Below are 16930 nucleotides of genomic sequence, written 5' to 3' on the forward strand. Positions count from 1 at the left end.
GGCACTACCAGCTATACAGCAAATTTGGTGCCTCTACCTCAATCCCTCCCCCCTGCGAGCCTTGGATACCACCAGATTGATTCCCCATTATATTCTATAGGGACCTTAGGGTATAAGGCAGCTGGAAAAAAATCAGGATTTCCAAAAAATCCAAAATTCCAATACCATACCATACTGAAAAATGCTTGGGGGGGGGAGGTTGTACACCCCTAATAGCTACCTTTTCCATGAAATTCATTTGTATTTTCTTTTTAGATATATAGCTGCCAGTCACAGGTAAGCTGACATTTGCAAGTACTTTTAGCGAGTTCATTTTTATTGCTAGTCACCTTGATAGAACCAGCATATAGGCCTTCTAAATAAACACATTTATGATAATGCTAAATTGCTTCTGTCAATAAATTTAATTCAAGAAAATCATTTCTACTTCTAATGCACCACTAATTTTCTTGCTCAAATAGCATGATACATATTTACATAGGTTTATACAACTGTTTTAAATTTGAACTATAATACAAAACACTGTATATGTGACCCAGACCTTAACAGTGACATGGGTATTCAATTCTCATTCTGTTTGAGACTGCCACTGCTAATTTAACTAATACATTCAAACTTTGTATCACTTCACTATCTGTATGTCATACAAAAAGTATTTCCAATATGCTTAGTACTAACAGCACTCAGGGGCTTTCCGCACCGGGATCCTTGTAGCATATTGTTTGCTGAATGAAAAATCGCCATTTAAAATAGTGGAATTCGTCGTTATGCATACCTGCCTTTGTAGTGGAATCCAGTTGCCTTTCCATCGTTTCCCACAGGCTTCCCGTCTCGGCAAAAATCGCTAGAAAGGAAGCGCTATTGCTGAGCTCATCCTGCCCCTGGCCGTCAAGCAGCCAATGGGCGGCTGTTAGCATGCTCCCAAACAGCCCCTTTCCCTTTAAGAAAGGTTTTTTTAAAAAACACACACACACACCCGTTGCAACGAATATGCGTTGCTTCGTTGCAATGGAGAGACCCATCCAGCTGGCAGGTGTGTTTGAGCTGCCGTTTCATCGTTGCCACGCTCCCCCCGAGTGAAAAAAAAATCCCCCCTCCCTCACGGGCGTGATTTTCGGCCAAAAACAGTGTGAAAAATAAAGGGAAAATAAATCAGCAAACGGGCTTCTCTGTTGTTTGTGCTTAGTGACTGTAAACAGCTCTGGGGAGGGACTGCAGCTGGGGAAGCCTCACTGGCTAAATGGAGGCTCGCCGGTGCGTTGATCTCCGCTCGCTCGGAGAAAAAAAATGGCGATCGCTTCGCCGGAAGATCAGAGGAGAGAGCCAGGGGGAGGGACTTTGTAGAAACCACAACAATGGTAATGCACAGAACTTTCCCGCTAGTGTTGCAGATTGGTTGGAGGAGTGTAGCGCTTTCCGGAGGGTGAATCCACTTTTGGGGATTTCCCTGAAAGCGCTACAAGGAAGCGCTTTTTGCGGATCGGTTTCAGGTGTGTGGTAGATTGTCAACAACGTTGTGCATAACGGCAAATCGTTAGCGTTGGCAACCATTGGCAACCATTGTGCGATTTTGAAGGAGTGCGGAAAGCCCCTCAGCATTGGTATAGCTTTCAGTATGCAAAGCACTTAACATACGTTGTGTTAAGTGTTGTGATCCATATAATAAAGGCCAGTGTTATGCCTATGTTGAAGACAGGGGACTGATGCCGAGAAAGCCTCAGCTTAGTGAGTTACAGAAACAGTCTAAAAAGGAAGTTACACCCTTCTAAGCCTATCAACAACAATGGCTTTAGAAGTGCATAACTGAACTATGCTTCATAGCAGAGGCCAAAGTTGACCATGGGGGCCTCCTGAAGCTTATTTACTATCCACTATAACAGACATTTATTTACTATCCATTATGAAGTTCCTTTAAAATTAATGCAATATTATGAATGCAATGGATTTCAGTAAAAGGATATCTTGCAGGACTATCTTTGAGTGCACTTAAGAACCCTGCGTTCTGAGATCCTGTGAAAAGAAAATGTAAACATTAAATAATAATATAGCCGTGTGAAAAAAATCTAAAAACCATATTTTCAGAATAATTCAGTGTTTATTGCTAAATGTAATCTTGAAATGATGTTAAAACTACTCAGCAAAAATGGAAGTAAAATGGAAGTATCAGAGTTAACACATGCTGATACTTTCTCAGTAATACCAGTTGATGTCTGCATAGTTTCCGATAAATAAGACTTCTGATTATCCTTCTGTTCTTTTCTGCCCTAATATGGAAAGAAAATATTGCAAGCTGATTTTTCCATGAAATGTGTTCATGAACTTAATTTCTCGCAAAAAAAATGTTTCTGTTGGATCAGGAAATCCTGCCAATGATACCATAATGTGATTCAAATTCCAAGCTGTTTACAACATCCACTGGATACAGCTGAAAGAGGATAATCTGAGCCAGCTCTGAATCCCTATTGATAGATCTAGGCTCTGTCTCTATGGAACCTGGATTCCTTTAGTGTGTTTCAGAAGCCAGCTCTGGAAAAGCCTAAGTCCTACACACACAGTAGATCTTAGCAAGGAATTACATTGAAGAGATTGGTTATAAACAAGTCACTCTCACGTATTATCTAAGAACCTAAAAGACAGAGCAGCAGCAAAATATGTATTATTAAAATGCAAATATTTATTTCAATACATGAGCACATATAAAACTTAAAAACATCAACATATATCAGGCACTATTGCACAAATCCAAAACATTTTTGACATGTCTCATGGACTGTCACATGGAATGAGACACAAGAAAATACACTCAGGCTTAGAGAGGGCTTCAATAAGGGTGGCACTTGGAAGAATAAATAAATTGGGGGGGGGGGGGCTCCAAGAGATATATTTGGATACTTTTCATTAGTGTGGGAGCCTCTCCAGTCATATTGTTTACCACCTTATAATCTCCATTATGACATCACATCAGTGCATTTAAATATTAGACCACTGAAGAAGACCCCAAGAGGAGTTGGAGCACACTTGTCAAAATATTTTGGATTTGTACAGTAGTGCGTGATATATGTTGAAGTTTTTAAGTTTTATATGTGCGCATGTATTGAAATATTTTTTGCATTTACCTTAGGCTAAGTATTACAACGAACAATCCCCTTAAGGGGGGTGGCTGCCAGGCAGGGAGGGCGTTCTGGAGTACGTCGCTAATTGTGTATACAAGTTGGCTTACTTTGTTTCCTCTTGTTGTTTCACTCTGATGTACTATTACATATACCCCCAGAAGAGCTCTACGCTCCGCCACCTCCAACTGGCTACGGATCTCTGGCCCTAAAGAGGCACGTCGGGCCTCAACAAGCCTTCTCGGTCCTGGCCCCCACCTGGTGGAATGAGCTCCCCGAAGAGATCAGGGCCCTGCCGGAACTTCCACAATTCCACAGGGCCTGCAAACAGGAGCTCTTCCACCAGGCATTTGGTGGGGCCGACTGAGCCATAACACCTACAGGTGCCCCCCAGACTGAGGGAACGAACCGACTGAGGGATTGTCAAGTTATTGTTGAAGTGCCGTTCTAATTGTTCCAGTTGATGTGTTGTTGTTATTGTTATAATGTTATATTGATTTTGATATTGATTTTGATAGTGTTATATGTGAATGTTCAAAAATATTTTATGTAAACCGCCCAGAGCCATAGGGAAGGGCTGTATAAAAATATAAATATAAATAAATATTTTATTAATATATTTTTATTTTACGTTTTCTGCAAGCAGCTCAGGATACATCGTTCTCTTTTTCTTTCTCTATCCTTACAACAATCAAGACAACTAGCTTAAACTGTGATTTATATAAGAGCATCCAGAGAGCTTCATAACTGAACTTTATAACTGAATGGGGACTCCTGGACTTCAGTCTAGCTCCCTAACCACTATATTACACTGGTTATCAGTATCTTGCAAGCAGACATGCCACAAATTCAAGCTTCGATCATGGAGTACAAGTACCTATTTGATCTGGGATAAAACAGTATGTTCAGTATAGCAAACATAGAACTGTGACACATCTCCATATCTGGGATTAGAAAACCGAGACTCAATAACGTGTAAAAGGAATTAGTGTACAAGCAGAAATGTTGTCTCCCCCTCATGTGCAATGGTGTTTGGTGTATTTTCTTGGAAAACGTTGTATCTCTACAGCTGAAGCATCCCCACTACATCCACAGGGGATCACTCCCTACCAAAGAGGCTCTTATGTGACACAGAAGAAATGCAATAAACTGAAGTAAGCTCCCAGTGATACATGTCAATGCATTTTACACTTATAATATCCTTGGTATGTTACATATTATATACTTTCCATAACAGAAAATACTTCACTTCCTACTCTAATGGGGGAAAAAGATGTAGAGTTGGTTTTATAACCCGCAAGGGAGTCTAAATCAATTTTCCTTCTTCTCCCCACAACAGAAATCCTGTGAGGTAGGTGAGGCTGAGAGCGCTGAAAGAACTGCTCTGTGAGAACAACTTCTAACAGGACTATGACTAGCCCAAGATCACCCAGCTGGCTGCATGTGGAGGAGCAGGGAATCAAAACTGTCTTGCCAGATTAGAAGCCACCACTCTTAACCACTACACCAAGCTGGGTTAAAGGGGGGAAATGTAATTGTGCTCTCATACTGTGGGCTACCCCTCTATGGGTGAAAGATTTTTGCGATCTGAAGAGAAACCAGAGTATGGTCCTCTATGGCAGGGGTCGTCAACCCCCGGTCCGCGGACCAGTACCGGGCCGCCGGCAGCCGCGCCTGCCTCTCCTCCCCCCCACAGCAAGAAGCTCGCCAGGCCCCAAGCAAAGCGGACGCCAAAACGGCTGCTTTGCTCGCGGCCCGGCTAGCTTCTTGCTGTGAGAGGGGGGAAGAGGCAGGCGCGGCCTCTGGTACGCCAGTGGACGCAAACACGCATGCGTGGAGCTGCTGCGCATGCGCATTAGCACCCCCTGCTGGCAAAAACATGCATGTGTGGCGCCCGGGCCGGCAGCTCTCCCCCATTCCCAGAGGCGGTCCTCAACTGGAAAAAGGTTGGGGACCGCTGCTCTATGGGACACAGAACACGAGCACAGTTTGAGAATAAAATTCTAGGAAAAGGCAGACTCTTGAGGCAAATGAAGCCATTTTCCTTACAGCAGTCATGACATAAGTTGTTTGAATGTCTCCTGATAAAGGACTCTCACTGATCCATATTGTGGTGTAACTGCTCTTCCACTGTCACCCCCCCCCAATCTTTGTGAAGTACTGCTTTGTTTTAATGCTATTTCCTGATCTAGAACTGGAAGGAGATATCTTGTTATATTTGTCTTCTAATATCAGTATTTGGATTATTATCCCAACCCCAGATCCTTGAGCAAAGCTATGATTACATGCTTGTACACAAGATGTCCACACACTTTCTAGTACAATAAGTTGTATTGAGAAAACAGAAGTATAGAAAAGGGCCTAAAACTATTAAAAACCCACAAGCCTAAAGACACTTTCATATGAGTAAGCCCATGATTTATTTCTGAGTAGGCCCATGATTTATTTCTGTACTGGCTACAAATAATGACTTGGGTCTGAGTGGAGAACATCTTTTCGTCTGCAAAGCAAAATCATATCCATACAAGATAGAATAGTTTAACAAGTATTAGTCATAAACCCTTACTATAGGAATTTTTAAAACTGGCAGGTAATTTACAAAAACTCAACATGCTATATGAACTGAATAACTGGGAGAATGTCCAGTCCACAGGATGACAGAAAATGCTGCTGCTTTAGTTATGCATTTGATACCAAACAGCAGTCACTGGAGGGGTACTATGGACATGTGCACATGATGGGAGAGAAATCTCAGGAAAACAACTGGGCTTGACTAAACAGCTTGCACGTAGCCAGTATGGACTAAAAATCTTTTTAAAAAGAATATGGAGCTTAAGATTCCTGTCAATCAAAGCAGAGCTCCTCAACTATCTCTGTAATACTTGCCAAGGCAGAAAAAAGACCCATGGAAAGACAAAATGCCTTCCATTGGTGCTCAACCTATTTCTGTGTTACTCCATTAAAAAATATACAAGGAATTATAGCTAACAAAACCATTTAGTTACATCATTCATATTAAGGCTGGCCAAGATCTGATTATGAATAATGAGAAAGCTTTACACATACCCAAACCAGGTACACCATTTTGAGACTCATATTAAGAAAAAAGTAAAAATATCCTGAATTATCAAAAGATTACTATTAAGAATAAAGCATCTCAAGCAAATAGGTATATGCATAATCTGATTTTTACTTTATTTTTTCTAGCATACTTACGATGGATGACGTGGGTGATAACAAATGCAAATATAAAAACTGTCAGAAAAGACAGAGATAAAATGAACATATAAAAAAATCTGTAGTTTCTTTTTCCCACACAGTTGCCTACCCAGGGACAGTGGTGATCAAACCGTTCTGGAAAAAAAAACAAGATAAAAAAATGGAACACAATTAAGAAAAACAGATTATTTTGAGGGAACTGTTTTGAGAGTCATAGCAAGTAGTACTAAAGTTTCTGTCAAAAAGATGCCAATTATTTTACCATGCATAGTGTTCTTTTCTTATCCTGAACCGAAACACAATGATGTAATCATAACACTCAACATGCTGCTAAATATTCCTCGAAACAGCCGGAACACTGGCCATCCCCATTTACATCAAGAGCCCAAAATGCTGGATGCTTGAGGTATGTTGAACGGGGATGGGGTACTTTCTTCGCTCCCGGGGGTTCGTTTTTATGACTGTAAATTAATTGTTTAAGTACTATGGGGATTTTATTCTGTAGCCCGCTGAGCACCAGCTTGTTTGGGAGGTAAAAAATCAAATCATTAATTAATAGAAATTGTTTTCACATGAAAATTTTGTGAACTTTTGAGTAGAGTACAATATGTCATGCAAGTTCCTTGTGCACAATGCAACTGGTCATGGCCTTTTCCCATGTCAAATACATTCTGCATGTCATTCAACCTATACATTGCCTATTGACAGTTCTCTACTCTCCCATCTCATACAAGATCCACAAATTCTCCCACATTTTTCTCATGTCAGTTTGCTTTAAATAATTGTATCAAAGCTTCCTCTTCCAGGATTCAGTGAAAAACCCTTGGACTGGATCCAGTGGAGGACTTCCACTGACAGATGGATGAGGGTACTTTTGCTGATTCTCTTACATTGCTGCAAAATCTCTACTCATGTTATTCAGGGGGAGTGGAATTGTCCCTGTCTTGTCCCCTTAGATTAGAACAACATTTAAAGGGGCATTAGGGGGCTGCAATTAATAACAAATTAATAATAAATATTATTAATACCAAGGCGGTAGACAAAAAACAACTATCTATCTATTCCCCCCCCCCCCATTCAGCCAAGGGACAACCATCGTGCTGTTCTCCTAGTGGGAGTGAGGCACCAGATCAATCAGAAGGATACAGGGAGTCCTAGATTGAATGTCAGGACCCCACCCTGGCCTCAACCATATGCCTGGCGGAAGAGCTCCGTCTTAGAGGCCCTGCAGAAAGCTGACAACTCCAACAGGGCCCTTAGCTCTTCTGGGAGCTCATTCCACCAGACTGGGGCCAGGGCCAGAAAGGCCCTGGCCAGGGTCAAGGCCAGGCGAATGTCCTGAGGGCCCGGGACTACCAGTAAATTCATACCTGCAGAGCGAAGAGCCCTCCAGGGGACATAAGCCACCTAGCGGTCCCGCAAGTAAGCAGGACCCAGGCCACGTATAGCCTTAAAGGTCAATACCAAAACCTTGAACTTGACCCGGAAACACCGGCTGGATATGGGCCCTCCATGATGTCCAAGTGAGGACCCTAGCAGCTGCGTTCTGTACCAGTTGTAACTTCTGGATCAAAGACAAGAGCAGGCCCACGTAGAGCGAGTTACAGTAGTCTAGTCTGGAAGTGACCGTTGCATGGATCACTGTGGCCAAGTGGTCCAAGGAGAGGTAGGGCACTAGTAGCCTGGCTTGGCAAAGATGGAAAAATGCCATCTGGGCTACTTTCGTGACCTGAGCCTCCATGGAAAGGGAGGCATCAAAGGTCATGCCCAAATTCCTGGCAACTGGGACAGGTATTAGTAGTAGAAGAAGAAGAGTTGGTTCTTATATGCCGCTTTTCCCTACCCGAAGGAGGCTCAAAGCGGCTTACAGTCGCCTTCCCATTCCTCTCCCCACAACAGACACCCTATGGGGTGGGTGAGGATGAGAGAGCCCTGATATTACTGCTCGGTCAGAACAGCTTTCTCAGTGCCGAGGCGAGCCCAAGGTCACCCAGCTGGATGCATGTGGGGGAGTGCAGAATCGAACCTGGCATGCCAGATTAGAAGTCCGCACTCTTAACCACTACACCAAACTGGCTCTCTAGTAGCACTCCATCCAGGCATGGGAGGTACGCTTCCTGGTTCTGCCCTCTTCTACCCAGCCACAGGACCTCCATCTTGGAGGGGTTGAGTTTCAGGCAACTCTACCTGTGTCATCCAGCCACTGCTTCCAAACAACTGGCAAATATATTTGGGGGGGGGGAGTCTGGCCAGCCGTCCATTAGGAAGTAGAGCTGGGCGTCATCCGCATATTGGTGACATCCCAAGCCCATAGCCCCGGACCAGCTGGGCTAGTGGGCGCATATGGGTGTTAAAAAGTGTGGGGGAGAGTATCACCCCCTGCGGAACTCCACATGGGAGTTCACGAGGGTCAGATAACTCATCCCCCACTGCAACCCTCTGCATCCAGTTTCAGAGAAAGGAGACCAGCCATTTCAGCGCTGTCCCCCCAATCCCAGTTCTGTATTGTTTAACGCCTTTCCTCGAGGGCAGTAAGAGACCGAATTAATCTAAATAATTGTGTCGGGCAAGAGCTCATGGACGGGTAGAAATCTCGTTTTGCCGCTTTCACTGCATTCTCATATGCCTTCATAAGCGTGTGATGAGATGTTCTTGTAGCTTTGTCACGAATCTTCCTCCACACTCGCTCAAGCCCTCTCACTTCCTTCTTCCTCTCTCAAAGCTCCTGGGTATACCATGGAGCCTGTTTGAGGTGAAGGCAGAGAGGGTGCCTAGGAGCAATCTCATAAATAGTGGCTGTCAGGTGGGACTGCCAGTCCTCCACCAAAGCCATTAATGAGACACCGGTGGGCATCGGGTCCCACAGAGCATTCAGGAATCTCCATGGGCAGACTAATCCATGTCTCCATGGGCAGACTAAAATCTGTCCGTTACCCAAACGGGAAGGGGATGGTACCCTCAGTCGAGCCTTCATGGCGTGGTGGTTTGACCATGGAACAATGTTGTTCACCACCAGATCTACTGCTACACATGCACCAAAGATCAAATCGTGGATGTGACCAGCCTGATGAGTAGGACCATCAACAAATTGCGAGAACCCTCTCCATGGCTGACACTAGGTCCAGGCCAAGTCCTGAAGGCGGCACATCCACACGGACATTGAAGACATCCAGAACCAGAGGTTTTGGGTACTACAATGTCCAGGCAGCCACCACCTAAACAGGGAATCTGGAGGTGCAGTGGGTGATTGGTACACCAACCAGATAACCAGTTCTTGACCAACTCCTACTCTAGGCCGACACACACTGTCCCAGGGATCGATGGCGCAGGGAGAGCCCTGAAGGAGAAAGACTCTTTAACCAGGGTTGCCATCCCCCTCACCTCCCCTGGAGCCGGTGTTGGTGCAGGACTGAAAACCCGGGTGGTGCAAGATCTTTCAAGGTGACAGTCTCACCCTCATGCACCCAGCTTTCGGTCATGCAAGCCAGGTCCGCCTCATGCCTTGTGAAGTAGTCCCACAAGGCTGAAGAGGGATGCAGACAAACTGGAGTGTGTCCAGAGGAGGGCAACAAAGATGGTGAGGGGTTTGGAGATCATGACATATGAAGAAAGGTTGGGGGAGCTTGGTCTGTTTAGCCTCGAGAGGAGACGCTTGAGAGGAGATTTGCTAACCATATTCAAGTATTTAAACAGCTGCCATATAGAGGATGGAGCAGAGTGGTTCTCTCTTGCCCCAGAGGGACGGACCAGAACCAATGGGATGAAATTAATTGAAAAGAAATTCCGTCTAAACATCTGGAAGACGTTCCTGGCAGTGAGAGCGGTTTTTCGGTAGAACAGGCTTCCTCAGGAGGTGGTGGGTTCTCCATATTTGGAAATTTTAAAACAAAGGCTGGATAGCCATCTGACAGAGAGGCTGCTTCTATGAAGGCTTAAGGGGGTGGCAGGTTACAGTGGATGAGTGATAGGCTTGTGAGTGTCCTGCATAGTGCAGGGGGTTGGACTAGATGGCCCATGAGGTCCCTTTCAATGATTCAATGATTCTTATTTGGTTAGTTTTAATCCATTGATTAAAAAAAAGATTTTGGATATTTCTGCAGCTCTGGATCTTCCTTCAGTTTTGCAGAAAATCCCACCACCCAAGTCTACTCCATGTCCATTTTGTGGCTCTATTGATTGTACCCTTGGAAATATATTGATATAGCCAATAGCTGTAACGTTAAACCTTTTAACTTTCAAATATAGCCCTTATTCTTTCTTTTTGTTTCCTAGATTCAAGACATTATAGATTGTAATTAATTTAGCCATCTTTCCCTACCTGCAAATGGACAGAGTCTAGTAGAAGACATTTCATTTCAGTGTAGTGGTTAAACATTTGATTCCCCACTCCTCCCCCACATGCAGCCACATGGATGGCCTTGGGCCAGTCAGTTTTCTTAGGGTTGTTCTCATACTACAATTCTGTTGGAGTTCTCTCAGCCCCACCTAACTCACAGGGTGTCTGCTGTGGAGAGAGGAAGGGTAAGAGATTGTAGCCTCTCTTGAGATTCATCTGGTTGCAAAATGTGGGGTACAAAAAACTAGCATTCTCTCTCTCTCTCTCTCTCTCTCTCTCTCTCATATGTGACAGATGTTAAGTCCTGATTTGTATAAGTTTTTTGCAAGAGTTTATCATGAAAAGCAGGATCTTCTGCTTAGCTTTGAATTAGCCATTTCTTGCTGTCTTCCTAAAGGGATGCAAGACAGTTATATTTCATCAGCTATTTGGGGATTTAATAGTTTAGTAACCTGGAGGCTGTTCATACAATTACTGTTCATGTTGATAATGAACTCTTTTTATATATTATACTAGAAATATAGGGAATGGTAGAGGAGAGGAAGGCCTGGAGGATCATTGTCCATGGGGTCGCAATGGGTCGGACACGACTTCGCACATAACAACAACAACTAGAAATATAGCCCATTGCAGTCCGAAATGCAATGGGCGCTAGCAGCCCCCAGGAGTGAGAGTGGGTATGGGGGGGGGACTACCTGCAGTCCTTGCTGGAGTCCTGGGCTTTCGGCGGCGGTGGCCTGACGTTTGAGTCAGGTTGTTATGGGGTTGTTATGTATGAAGGCTGAATTGTACTTTATATGTATGTTCAATTGTCTGTGATGTGATTAAGAGTATGACTTGAAAATTTCCAAGAATATGCCTTGTAAAATTAACTAAAGGGGGGGGCAAAATATGACCTAATGAAACTGTGCCTGTTTTTGAAACATTGAAATCTCCTAATAAGTAGAAATCTTCATCTGGTTTGTGGGCGGCTTTCTTATCATAAGGACCAGCCACTTAATTATCAGATATAGTGATGAAGAATCATGAAGGTGGTAGGGAATTTGGATTCTTTCTGAGGCTTCATCTGGAAATTTTTCCACTCTCTTTTTTGTTTTAATGGACACTGACTTGTTCTCAACATTCCACAAACATTTTCAGTACTTATCAAGCCATTTTCAAGGCTCCCCCCACCCTTTGATCTATCTACAAAGCCATATGGGGGTAGCTCCATTATACAGCTTTAGTAATCCACAAAAAAACAACTACTGTTTTATTAGATATCATGGTAATTGCCTTTTATCAAAACAATGAGTGATACCTGTTGTTTATCAAATTGAGTTATCTTACTCATCATTCAGTACTTCAACACGAACTCTATATTGCTGTTAACTGAGCTTAACAGGGCTGAAAGAGCAGCTGCTATGTCTCATTAACCCAATGGAAATGCCTCACTGGTTTAGGGGGTATTTTTTATTTTTAATTTTGCCAAAGGAAACAAAGAAATGCCTGTCCCAATTCTCTTCCTACCTTGTTCTTTCTGGCATCCACTGTGTTTGCATGCAGCTGGAGAGCAGGGAAAGCAGCCAATGCTAGAGAGGTGATTGCAGAACAAATAAGGAACAACGACAACAGCTCGCTGCTGTTTGGTGGGAAAACTGACGCGGCAAGAGGCGCGAAGGACTCGGCGGCGGTGGCGGCCATCCTGAGGCGATTCAAGTCTTTAGGCCCCCCCGCCAGGCGACGCTGGCCCCCACGGCGAGGGCGCTCCGCAGGCCGGGAGAAGGCTGCCCGGCCCACCCCCCACCCGAAGCTCTCCCGAGCCTTCTTCCGGCCCGCAGAGCGCCCTCGCTGCGTCTACGACGCGGCGAGGGCGCTCCGCAGGCTGGGAGAAGGCTGCCCGGCCCACCCCCCTACCAGGCCGGGAGCAACTGCGAGCCGCGCTGCCCGCGGCTCGCAGTTGCTGGGGCTGGGAATCAGAGGGACCAATCGGCAGGCGCTTTGCACCTGCCGATTGGTCCCTCCGATTGTCTGTCATGAGGAAGGGTCCAATCCAGACCCTTCCTCATCCCGGACACATCCCGCCTCAGAACGGCTTACTCTTTTATTTAGTCCGTGGTGCCCGCGGCGCCACAGGCGGTGTACAGATGCTGCTCTGAGGGCTTTTCCGCACGCCATAAATATACTGAAATGCTTACCTGGTGCAGATACTACATTTTTGGCGTTTTGCATGACATCGCCAACATCCAGCGTCCAAGCAGCAAACCACTAGCTACATCCTCCATTTTAAAGCACTTGCTGGGGAATAGCATAAGGTGGATTTCCCAATCAAAAAAGCACAAGCTACAGGAGAGCAACTAGCAGGCCACACGCTAAAGAAATGTATGGATGAGAAGAAGCGCTATCGCCGTCTCCAATGTCCTGCCCTTGCACCTCCCTCCCTCTCTTAGAATCATAGAATTATAGAGTTGGAAGGGTCCATACAGGCCATCTAGTCCAACCCAGACTCTTCTCCTGGTGATGGGATTTTTTTTTTAAGCAAACTGCCTGGAGCAACAAATAGGTGTTCAAGTGTGCAGGCAAAGCAAAAAAATAATTATTATTTCCCAAGTTGTCATACCTCTTTAAATTTTCTCCTCCAATCAGGAATGATTCTTTCCCTCCCACCCAATCAAAGGACTTGAATCACCAAGGGCCTGATCTGGCCACCTGGGCTTCGGTGCCCATGAAAGTATCCTTAGGTCTGCAGTTATAATGCAGCAGTCTTTGGATTCCCCAAGGTTGCCAACAGGCCTGGAGAAAAATGTTCCATCCTTCTGAAACAGGCTGTTTACCAGATAATATTAGTTATCTCCATGCCATTTACAAGCTTCAGCTGCTCTTTTTCACACATTATGTCACTATTAAAGGGACAGGACATTTTCCTGTAGGACTGCCTACAATATTCTTTTTGGTTTATATGGAGCTTGGCTGGCTATATGGAAGATTTACACTTGCTCTGACACTGTGCCAAGTAGGCTGAGTCAAGCTGACTTCCTCCATCTCCATAGCCATCTAGGCCTAGCAGTTAAAATGGCCTCCTTCTGAAGTTTGCAGAGTTGAGAGGGTGTACAGTAAGCTTTTACACACAAAGGTCAATTAGCATTATCAAAAGTCACTGCTGAAAAAAATACAAAGAAGAAGAAGAGTTGGTTCTTATATGCTGCTTTTCCCTACCCGAAGGAGGCTCAAAGTGGCTTACAGTCGCCTTCCCATTCCTCTCCCCAGAACAGACACTTTGTGAGTGGGTGAGGCTGAGAGAGCGCTGATATCACTGCTCGGTCAGAACAGTTTTATCAGTGCCATGGTGAGCCCAAAGTCACCCAGCTGGTTGTATGTGGGGGAGCGCAGAATCGAACCTGGCACATTGACACATAAAACACAAAGGTCATAGTGCAAAACACTGGCAGCCTGGCTAGTACCATGAAGATTACATACCTCTGTGTTTGTTCAGCATTGTTGCCTCTTGTGGCCCCATTTGTACCACCATGATTTCATGATGTTTGACTACATGCATTTTGGATAATTTCCCACTTAATTTGAATAGAGATCTGTAGTATTTCATGCCTCCCATTACAATACAGTTGGGTTTTATTAATGTTTTAAACCCAGACTATGCAATATAAGTAAATATAAATAAAGTTTTTCCAATAAATATTGAAGACATAGTGACATCATTATGTCAGTTATTTTCCACTCTATCTCGTGAGAGAGCAGGTTACAGAACAGGTAAAAACATTGTAATACAGAAATGAAATAAAATACAATTATAAGTATTAAAACAAGAGTTAAGACTAATTGCCCACTCTTCTTATCATGAGAAAGAGGGGGAGGGTCATAAAGATGGCCATTTGAGTTGGTTGGTGGATTATGGTAGGGAGGCCAGCAGATCAGATGTTTTTAGGCCTCGACAATAGTTCTGGTGGAATGGCTCTGTATTACAAGCCCTGAGGAACTGTCTAAAGTCCCAGCAGAATTGTCCAAGGTCTTGGTTGACAGAGTATTCCAGCAACTCTGGCCAAAAAGGATCTGGCTCAGGTTGAGGCCAATCCGATCCCTTTAGGGCCAGGAATCCTGAACAGGTTCTGCTGACTGGATCTTAATGCTCCCTAGGGAACATTGTGAGAAAGGCTGTCCCAGAGGCGCTTAAATTCAATACCAGGTAGTAATTTGCAATGGCATCAATTGCCCTTGCAGAGTTAATTATTTTTTAAATCAGTTAAATTTCCTCCTGTAAAAACAGGATTCGCACATATTGACTCACCTTGATATCTGGCTATGTGATCATAACACAGGTAGTCAGAACCCCCAGCTCTCTCTCTTTCTCTCAATATGAATATGCCACAAACAGTGCTCACTGAGGAAATACATTTTTGCTACCAGTGAGCAAGGAAGGGCACTTGTGAACTCCCAGAAAAAGGCATTTTTCCCAGCCAGAAAGCCATGATAGGCTTCCTATATATCATAGGTCACCATTGAGTATAACAAGCACAAAGCAAACCCCCCACCCCAGGGTGGGGGAAATCAATAGTTTAATAGGCTACTACATTCAAGCTACATTATTTTCAGGGACAAATGCTCTGATTATGTTTATACAGCATTAAGAGACAATGTACTGATGGCTATATGTTAATTTGCCAAGCAGTTTCCAAGCTTTCTTTTTAAAGCAAGCTTCACTTGTGGGTTTCTACATTTACCTTTACTTCCCTCCACAAAAATTTCCAGAGTTATATTGTTCACAATCAACCACTTCAATCCACTTAGCGGTATCTCCTGCAGCAATAATAAGCTATTTGGGAATCATTCATCCAAGATGCTTTGTCTCTGGGCAAATTCCAAACCATTAAGAGCTAACAATCCTTCCATAAGTGGACATTTTTCCATATTTGAATACTATTCTTTTATATCTGGATATGTGGCGCTCAATCTGTTTACTGATAAAGACATGATATTCACTGAGATGCACTATGGATGGAAGAAGAAATCATAATTTCTTTATAGCAGTTACAGTCTCCCCTTCTTCTCAAAGACAAATTTAGGGCAAGAGAAATTGAAGCATTTATTATGTTGAGTTTTGTTCATGGAATCAAGGACACCTAAGCAATAAAATAACAAGCAATAATCAACTTCTCTCTGAAGGTAATAATCCTTCAAGAACAGGCAGAATACTTTAGATACATCTTCAGTGGATGGTAAACCATGACGTGCATAAAGATAATCTCCTATAATCCTATTTGTAACTTTAATTACTTAGATATTAAAAGATCATTCCTTAGAAATTCTGGAGAAATAGTTCCAGCCTTGTTTGACAAGAATGTTTCTCTAAAAACAGATAAACAGAAATAGCAATGACAAAATCCTTTATAACTTCCAGATGTTATGTAAAATGAGTTACCGGTTGTTTATTTCAGAAGCTGAATGCTGGCATTTAAATGTATAAAACGTGTACTTAAATATTTGTGCATTTTAAAGCACTCCTAATGAAAAGCTAGCCTTTTCTGGTTAGGCAAATATTTTAAAAACTGGCATAAAGACTGTATCAATCATTCTGGGCCATGATAATATTGCAGCAAATCATGCTTTGTTGGGGAAACAGCAAAGAGCAAAATTAGAGCAAAAAGTGGACAGAAACTACACAGCAGCAAGCAAGGAGAGATCTTTATTCTACACCTCTTCCCTTTGCTGTAACACTCCATAAACAGTACCTGTTTTATTTTGATGATTGGAGAAAAGAATGAAATAAACATGTGAGAGTACTGTTTGGCACTGCTCACAACTTTGCTAACTGTGTTACGAACTAAACTCATCCCAGCAACATAATATTGCACAAATGGGAAATACAATTAAGGAATATGAGTAGAAATAATCAGGACAGGAGAATAAAAAGGTGGAATTCTCACTTCCCAGTCTGACTTCCAATACAGTTGTGTTCATTTTTGTTCATCATTTTCAGAGAGTGTTTTTAGTACAATAACATGGCATTATGAATTATGCAGCAGCATGATGCAAGATTTCTGTGTCAGGTGTTCATATACTCTCTCATGACCTCACTCCTCATCTCATTAGCAGTCTGAGACAGCTACAGGCTACTCCTGTGGGCACATTAGGAAAAATCCCACCAATGAGTGGTAATGTGTATGGAAACTTTATTTACTTCAATGTTTATACTTCTCTTGATTATGATCTTGAAGCAGTTTACAACAAAGAGCAATTACATCAATTAAACTGGGTACAAAATAGCAAAATA

At 43.4% G+C, this 16930-nt stretch overlaps 1 protein-coding gene across 5 annotated transcripts in view; it reads right to left on the reverse strand.

Moving 5' to 3' along the window:
- ZDHHC14 (zDHHC palmitoyltransferase 14) overlaps positions 1-16930 on the reverse strand; it is a 79394-nt gene that overhangs the window by 19953 nt on the left and 42511 nt on the right. For 4 of the 5 annotated variants that reach the window (XM_077348800.1, XM_077348808.1, XM_077348819.1 and 1 more), the window contains exons 4-5: positions 6327-6464; positions 1962-2010 (exon numbers count right to left, since the gene is read on the reverse strand). In XM_077348800.1, coding sequence (XP_077204915.1) covers positions 1962-2010; positions 6327-6464 — 187 coding nt within the window. The remainder of the gene's footprint in view (positions 1-1961; positions 2011-6326; positions 6465-16930) is intronic. The other variant, XM_077348828.1, reaches the window with a different exon arrangement.

The sequence above is a fragment of the Paroedura picta genome, chromosome 1 (genome assembly GCF_049243985.1).
Source record: "Paroedura picta isolate Pp20150507F chromosome 1, Ppicta_v3.0, whole genome shotgun sequence".
NCBI classification, from domain to species: Eukaryota; Metazoa; Chordata; class Lepidosauria; order Squamata; family Gekkonidae; genus Paroedura; species Paroedura picta.